General features: G+C 37.2%; 1 protein-coding gene across 2 annotated transcripts in view; it reads left to right on the top strand.

Moving 5' to 3' along the window:
* Window positions 1–4988: 4988 nt before the first annotated feature.
* The window catches only part of LOC106881556 (NTF2-related export protein 2), a 42637-nt gene continuing 38564 nt past the window's right edge, over window positions 4989–9061 (top strand). The window contains exon 1 of one of the 2 annotated variants that reach the window (XM_014931997.2): window positions 4989–5117. In XM_014931997.2, coding sequence (XP_014787483.1) covers window positions 5094–5117 — 24 coding nt within the window. In that variant the 5' untranslated portion in view covers window positions 4989–5093. The remainder of the gene's footprint in view (window positions 5118–9061) is intronic. The other variant, XM_014931996.2, reaches the window with a different exon arrangement.

The following is a 9061-nucleotide window of genomic DNA, read 5'->3' as shown; positions in this document are numbered from 1 at the left end:
CCATGTCAACGAAAGCCAGGTACAGAGGTTTATCCTTAGCTAGGTATTTCTCCTGCAACTGTCTCACTAGAAATAAGGCATCAGTAGTGCTTTTACCTGGCACGAACCCAAACTGCATCTCATCTAAATTGATTCGCTCCCTAATTAGTTGGGCTATGACCCTCTCTGTAACTTTCATAACCTGATCTAACAGCTTGATGCCTCTGTAATTATTTGTATCTAAAGCGTCACCTTTACCTTTGTAGCAGTTGACTATGATGCTGCTACACCAGTCATTGGGTATGACTCCTTCGTGTATCACCTGGTTCGTAATACGGGTGACTAGGCTATAGCCAAAACATTTTTTGCAACTTTTTTATTATCGACAGCCAATTATTTTAATGTACTAAAAGATTACTATATAAACTATTACACTTGTGAGACGGGTGTAATAGTTGATCTGCAGATTTTCAGAACAGCTCACAAGTTCATGGAGGAAAGTACCTGTAAAAATTTTACCGGTAAATGACATGGAAATGGTTGGTGAGCTGGCAGAAATGTTACCCCGCCAGGCGAAATGCTTAGCAGTATTTCGTCTGCCGTTACATTCTGAGTTCAAATTCTGCCGAGGTCGACTTTGCCTTTCATCCTTTTGGGGTCGATAAATTAAGTACCAGTTACGCACTGGGGTCAATGTAATCGACTTAATCCCTTTGTCTGTCCTTGTTTGTCCCCTCTATGTTTAGCCCTTTGTGGACAATAAAGAAATAAGGAAATGGTTGGCAAAAATGTAAAAAATTAAATGTTTTGGGTATCAAAATTCTTTCACAGAAGGAAACAATCACCCAATTCTTTGTCTTTTTTCTTCTCCATGAAGTAGTTTATAGTTATACCGAAAGTTTGACGATCAACTATTCAACCCGTCTCACGAATATAATAGTTTACTAATCCTTTGGTAAATAAACTAAAATCCCAAATTAACTGGCAGTAATAGGAAAGTGACCATTTTCCCTGAGATACTTCTTCCTCACCAGAACTGCCACCTACTTAGTGCTCTCCATACTACGTGATCATTTCAAGATGTCCAGAAGCTCAATTCCTTTAGGGAATTACTTTACATGTAGAAGGCAATGTACATCGATTTACTAGAAACTGATCTATTAACTAAGATGAGATGGATTGTGTTCATAGGTTTATTTATTAACCTTACTGAATTATACATTTACTACCACTCACTCACAAAATAGTCATCAGATTCCGACAGAAATGGTGGTGATGGTGGTGGGGGACCTTAATGCTCTATCCATGTAATAAAGGTCTACGATCAGGTAGAAGCACCCTTACCTATGACAAAAAATATATCGAAAACGATATCTACGTATATGGTATTAGATATAATAAAAAATGATTCTGAAAACCTAGCATTCAGTAACGAGACTGTTAACTATAATTACAAAATATTACTCTATCGTATTTTTCAGAATTCAAATTTACTCTTTTACTTGTTTCAGTCATTTGACTGCGGCCATGCTGGAGCACATTTATCTTTAAGTTTTATTTACAACATGCAAATATGTCTAGAACAGGTGGCAAAATTGATGAACACCTAAGCATCCTCCCATTTTCAATATAAGTTCTTCGTAGCATTTCAGTCGAGGTAAAAAAAGAAAAATTCTTTGATAGATCAGCCTGACAATAAAAGGGAGGTAACTGATGACTACAAGTATTTGTTGCTCACCAGAATAGTTATGTCAGATTTTATCTCCACACTCATTGCACAGATGTGTACTACGCTTCTACACACACACAAATACACACATCTTTTATCGTTTACACCTTGAAGGTTTTATCGAACAAATCGATCCCGATACTTTTTTTAAAGCCTTGTACTTATTCTAACCGCCTCGTTTGCTGAACCACTAAGTCATAGGGACGTAAAGGCTGGCTGTCAAATGGGAGGAAAAATTCAGCCTTTACATACTCCCTCAGCAACACCAATCTCAAGAAGTCTTCTAGTGGATGTAATCTGGGCATTATTGTAAACAACGATCTGCATTGGACAAACCACATCTCTAAGATTGTCAAAAAGGCTGAGTGGGTGCTAGCATCACTTTGTAAGATCTTTGTCAGCCACTCTCCAGCTATCTATTTAAACTTGTATATAACAATGGTATGTCCACATTTGGAATTTGCATCACCAGTCTGGAACCCCTATCTTGCTCAGCATATAAATCTCCTGGAAGCTGTTCAGAAATGTGCAATAAAGCGAATACATCTACCATACTTTGAATCTGAACGTCTTGCTTCTCTGGGCAGGGATACATTGAAGCTCAGGCGTCTGGCAACTGACTTGATTGACACCCACAAGATTATCCACCATATTTCCACAGGCACCTTTTTGAATTCCATATGACAAACACTTGCGGACATGCTTGTAAAATCAAAAAGTAACACAGCACCCATGACTTTCAGAAACACTTTTTCATGCTCAGAATTGCTGAAGCATGGAATAAACCACCCGTATCAGTTGTTAGCTGTTGAGACACTATATCCTTCAAAACTTCCATGCGTCCTGAAATCCGCCAACAGTACACCTGATAGCCATTTTTTTTTCTTTTTAGTTGTAGTGCACCTGAGCATTGTATACAACAATTTCCTTCATCATTATATATATGTGTGTGTGTTGACTTTCTGTGCAACATTTTATGGTTGTTACTCAACGTAATGTCACACACCCACTTCTGTTCCCACTCAGTGGTACCCTACACAGTGTTCAATATTTGGTGCAAGATTTTCTCTCTTTTCTATCTATTTCTCTGTCCTTCTCCTCTCCCCTCTATCTACCTCTCTACCTATTTGATGCCTTTCTCTCTTTACTGCCTTCCATCTCTGTCAACTACCTACTGTCTATCTTTATTCCCTTATTTTTCCGCACTCTCTCTTTCTTCCTATTTGCTCTTCCCTAACCTTCTCTATTCTCTTTCTTCACTTTTTTGGTACCAGAAAACAATCCAATGTTTTATCACTCATCCTTTTTCTACATGACCAGTGCATAGGTAAGACATCATCGTTTAATGTCCGTTTTCCATGCTGGCATGGGTTGAATGGTTCAACTGGGGTCTGGGAAGCCAGGAGGTTGCACCAGGCTCCAGTCTGATCTGGCAGTGTTTCTACAGCTGGATGCCCTTCCTAACGCCAACCACTCTGAGAGTGTAGTAGGTGCTTTTTTTACGTGCCACCAGCACAGGGACCAATCTCCTGCCTAGTACTCATTTCAGATCCCCAGTTTACACTTTCACTTTTCATTCTTTCCTTTCCTTCTATCTTCCTTCCCTTCGACCCCATCTCTCTATCTTTCTCCTGAGCCTTCTCATTGTACCTTTGAAACACAAGCACCACTATTTCCTTCTTTTTTTTGTTAGTTTTTGTCACGTAGTGTCCCACATTTTGAAATACTTGCAATTTGTATTTTTACTGCTTACGTTAGCTCTGCTTGATACATTTCCAAAATTAAACATTTTAATATGCAAAATATACTTCACATTATTACATATACTATACTTTAATGCAAAAAATATTGTGTTTATTGACTATCTTCAAAATGATTGCACCATCAATGGAAAATTTCAATGCCAACTTGCTAAGGCAGTTATGAAAGGCTATCATGACCAAACACCCAGAAAAACTGATGAATGGGGTCTTGTTTCATTAGGACAATGCTTCAGCACACAAGTCCTTGGTTTCAATGGCTGCTGTGCATGACTGGCTTTGAACTGGTTGATCACCCTTCCTATATTAATGATTTGGTTCCATCTGGTTATCATCTGTTTCCCAACATAAAAAAACATTCAGCTGGGCTCCAGTATCACTGTGATGATAACGCCTTATCTGCAGCTGATGACCATTTGTGACCAACAGAATAGCTTCTTCACCAGTGTGATCCAAGCACTGCAACTACTGATGGAAGTGTGTGGACAGTAAGAGGAACTATGTTAAAAAACGGACTTCATTTGGTCACATTCCATGAGAGTGTTTTGCTCAGACTGAACATTTCAGTTGACCCTTATAATAATAAAAATTATTATTATACTTACATTTGTTTTAATGGAAAAAAATCCACATTTCTCATAAAAAAATTAGGACCTGGGTTTGCACCCCCTTAGCAAATTGTGTTGCTGAGCCACTGGTGACCACCACATCAGTGTGAGGAACCCTATCAAAGATTTTCTTCAGATTTATGAATGTTAGATATAGGAGATTATTTCTAATCATGTATTGCTCTTGTAATACATGGAATATGGCAACTAGTGCCTCTTCCTGGGACAAAACTAAATTGCCTCTCATCCACACTAAAACATTCTCTAGTCAGTTTTACAATAGCCCTTTTTGTAATTTTCACAATTTGGTGTCACTCTAACCCCACCCCCTCTCTTGTCCATCTCCCTTGCCATTGTTATAGTTTACAATGGTACTGCAGCCCCAGTCATTGGGAATGACACCTTCCAGAATTATTTGATTTACTATTCCAGTGACTATCTTGTACGTACGTATGTAGCCTCATCCCATCTTTTATTGTTAGATATAGCTTAGATTAATTTAAGTAAGGTGTACTTTCTCCTTTAAGACAGTGTGGTGTGAGTTAAAAAAGATTTGTCTGCTGTATCTAGCAGTTTGATCGACCATACATATATGCGCGAATTCTGTGTCTACCATATAGTTCGTAACTTAGTTTCTTAATGGAGAAAAACATGTGGTAAATAGCACCCCCGTATGATACTTATTTATAGATAGGTGACCTGACCATTTGAAAGTTATTTGTCTTTGGTTCTAAGACTGGATAACAGTCAATGACTAGTTGCAATGTCATACCTAATGACACAGTGTCAAGATACAGGCTGCCCGTTATCACTGCGAACAACAACTCTCCCAGATTTACAATAAAAATTAAAGAAACAACTAAGCTAAAACATGATTTTACATCTCTACAGGTATTTATTTTTTTCTCCTCACAAAACAATTAAAACAATAAAAAACGAGAATTTTCGGTCATTAGGTATACACCGGAAGTGAGTCGTGAGTCATCATTCTACTTCCGGTGTCATGCTACATACAATATGGCGCTCGGGTCAGCTGGAGAGGTGAGACAATTTCAACATCTAAAATTCTCGGCCAAAAATAGGTCGAAATCTATTTTGTTTCATCCCAATCTTGGAATATAGCCTTTGCTTTTTATAAACTATCAACTTTTCCCCCAATCGTTGTTTACTTATCATTTTTTTGTAGGATTTCTCGATGAAATAACAGTCAAACTTACTTGACTGAAAATGAAACACTGTGTTTTTGTTTAGATTTTATGTTTCATTACTTCAGCTTTTAAACTGATATATATTTGCAATATGTTTACATGTTTGTCTTATTTTGTTGCGACTGTATTTTAACAGCGGGAATTCAAACTATGCCAGCGAACGAATAGACACGCGAACGGACAAGCAACACTTTACAGTCGCCTTGAAATTAACGATTAGTAAATAACAATGTATTTCAAAAGTCTGTCTTGTTTATGTCCATAATCAAGTGTATGACTGTAAATGATGAAATTCCATTATATAAGTTCGCTATAATACTTTTCATATTACGATAGTCTCTTTATATTAATAACAATAACTTATTCGTGGTTGGTTTCAGTTTGATGTCAAAAACTTGATGTTACTGACTGGACTGGTAGTATAGTTATTCGCAGCAACCATATAGAAGCTATTTGTTTGTCTTCGGAGGAATGAAAGAGGATGTTTATTTTAGTAGGATTTAAAGACTGATTTGTTCATATTATAGTTTGCAAAGATGTCTTTTTTCTTTCTGTAATCGAATTTTTGTTTTGTTTTAACTTTTGACGATATGGATCATCTACATAGAGACTTATGGTAATATGGTTATTTATGATATAAATAAGAAATATTTTAACTACTGCATTTTTTTTTTGCTAAGTTTAAAACAACAACAGCAACAATAGGTCATTGAAATATGGGTTCACAAATATTTAACGGAGGAGTATGAATATAGTTGATTTAATCGACCCAGTACATTTACTTTATCGATCCCGACGAGGTTTGAACACACAAGGTAAAGAGACAGCCTAATGCGGCGTATCTGGTATTGAATTTCTGTCACCCACCAAGACATAACACCACAGATTTTGGGATATTGGCTGCTTAGCTTGAACCCTAGTATTTTTAGCTGGTATTTGTTTTATCGATCCTGGAAGTCGACGTCGATAGTATCTAAAGTTAGAATATAAAGGGATGTAACTAAATAGCGTGAGGATACTTTTCAGAATTCCACATTTGTTTGGAGAGGATGGTGTTGTCGATTAGATTGATGCTATATGTTACCGGTATTCTCACGGAAGGTAAAATTGCCCACAACTGCATTGCAAATATTTATCATTTTGGCCACTGCGAATTTCTACTGCACCGCAAGGTGCAGTAGAAATTCACATGAAACTGTTGAAAACACACACGTGTATATATATGAAGTAAGTAATTTATAATTTCATAATGAAAAAACCTCTTAAATATTAAGTAACTTCAGTAATGAGTTACAATAGTGTAAAATGATATTGACTTAGTGAATTGTTGCCAGCTTCAATGACAAGATGTTTATAGATATAGAATTGATTTTGCAATTCTCAAACAAGCACCTCTGTACATAACTAATATTTTGTGTATTCAGGCCAACAAGTAATTATCTCTTTATGGTCACTTTACCTGTTAGTAATTGCTACCAAATCTTACCATACAGACTTAAAAAGGATAATGTAGTCGCCTTTGAGCATAGGTCTGCTCAATCAAAAATGACCTGGCCCTAAACAACAACTGATAATTATTATATTGACTCGAGAAAGACAAAGCCATCATTTGAATTTGAACTGAAAACATTTCTTATGTTGATTTCTAGTGCTAGTTCTCACAAGCTCTAATTTTTTGTAGTGACCACACACACACACACACAAAGATATATAACATTGCCAAACTTGAAATTTTCTAATGCTTAAGACTAAGATAGGATAGTCATGTTTGGAACATCCTTGATCAGAGAGTTAAACATTGTCTCTTCTGTCATTACTGCAACAGTTTTGCTTCTCTAAAATAGAAACTTGTGTACCATTCCTGTTGAAACTGAATCCATCTTTCCTCCTTGCATCATTCAGCTTCCAGAACACACATTGGACACTTTACTCAGTCATCTTTCTCTTTGCAATTTATCTCTGTTCTTGTTTCCATCATCATGTTCACTTTTCCATTTTTACATGAGCAGACAAAATTCACGAGGCAGATTTTCTACAGCTGGATGACCTTGTCAAAAGCTCTCACTTGTTCTCAAATCAGATCATTTAAGAGATGTTTCCATGAACGATTTGAAACAAACAATGCTATTTGTATGAGAGTGATGCTTGTTTGCAACTATCACCTGATGTCAAGATAAGGAGACACAAACTCAGTTTCTATTTTGCAAATCTACTCACAAGGCTTTGGTCAACCTGGGGCTAGTACAAGACATATGCCCATGGTGCTGCACAGTGGGATTGAACCTGAAATCACGTGGCTGTGAAGTGAACTTTTTAACCACACAACCATCCTACACCTATATCCTGTCTATACCTACAGGCCATGCTCTACAGAAATTTGAACTACTTTAGCATTGGTGTGGCAAGAAGTTTGCTTCCCAACCACATGGTCCCACAGTATGACATCTTAGGCAAGTGACTTCTATAACTCTGGGTTGACCAAAGCCTTGTGTGTGGATTTGACAGGAAGAAACTGAAGGCGGCGAGCTGGCAGAAACGTTAGCACGCCGGGCGAAATGCCTAGTGGTATTTCGTCTGGTCATAGAAAATCTGCCTCAACAAATTCCATCTGACCCATGCAAGCATGGAAAATGGACATAGATATGATGATGGTATCCAGCTGACAGAACATGCATGGTCTTTCACTTAGTTTAGAAGTGAATGAATAATATGATGTTTTGATTTTCAGCTTTCCTTGAAACCACAGTTGTAAGTAAAGTGAAATCATCCTGGTTTGAGATTGAAATCAGGTCACAGGACTTGTTCGGTGTTTCTTTTTTGTATTCTACAGAGATTAATAAAATATATCTTTTACTTGTTTCAGTCGGGACACTGCCTCGAAGAATTTTAGTCAAATGAATCAACCTCACTTTTTATTTTTTCATAAATCCTGGTCCTTATTCTATTGGTCTCTTTTGCTGAGCTGCTAAGTTACAGAGACATAAACACACCAACACCAGCTGTCAGGTGGTAGTTGGGGACAATCACACACACATATACCACTTATTACACTTTCGGAGTGGTTGGCATTAGGAAGGACATCCGGCTGAAGAAACCATGCCAAATCAGACTGGAGTCTGGTACAACTCTTCAGCTTGCCAGCTCTGGTCAAACCGTCCAACCCATGCCAACATGGACAATGGCCGCCGCCAATGATATATATATATATAATATACTATGGGCTTCTTTCAGTTTCTGTCTACCAAATCCATTCACAAGGCTTTGGTCAACCTGAGGCTATGGTAGAAAACACTTGTCTAAGGTGCCACGCAGTGGGACTGAACCCTAAATCATGTGGTTGGGAAGCAAGCTTCTTACCACACAACCACGCCAGCTCAATTATCTTAAAAGTATTGATATTAGTCAAAGAGAGAATATAGTCAATAGCTTGTAATATATTTTGTTGTACTCTGGAAAAATGAACTTAGAATAATGAGCTATCTCTCAATGTCTTGTTCTCTGTGCTTTCTAACTCATGAATCCTGCCAAGAAAATAGTTATTTGATGCAAAATTTGCTGACTGCATGCTTATAAATTCAAACCATATTACGACAACCGTATTCAACAGTATTACATATTTTATACCTTGGCTAAGCATATAACATTGATTGCTTCAGTGTGTCTGGCTGTCAAACAGGTTCTTCCAACTTATACATCCAGTTGGAAAAAAAAAAAAAAACTCAAATACATGTTTCAACAATATGCTAGTGTCTGAATTTGACCAAAAAAAAAAAAAAA

Source organism: Octopus bimaculoides, chromosome 13, assembly GCF_001194135.2.
Source record: "Octopus bimaculoides isolate UCB-OBI-ISO-001 chromosome 13, ASM119413v2, whole genome shotgun sequence".
NCBI classification, from domain to species: domain Eukaryota; kingdom Metazoa; phylum Mollusca; class Cephalopoda; order Octopoda; family Octopodidae; genus Octopus; species Octopus bimaculoides.
Note: the sequence above shows the minus strand (reverse complement) of the source record. Positions and strands in the feature narration are given on the sequence as shown.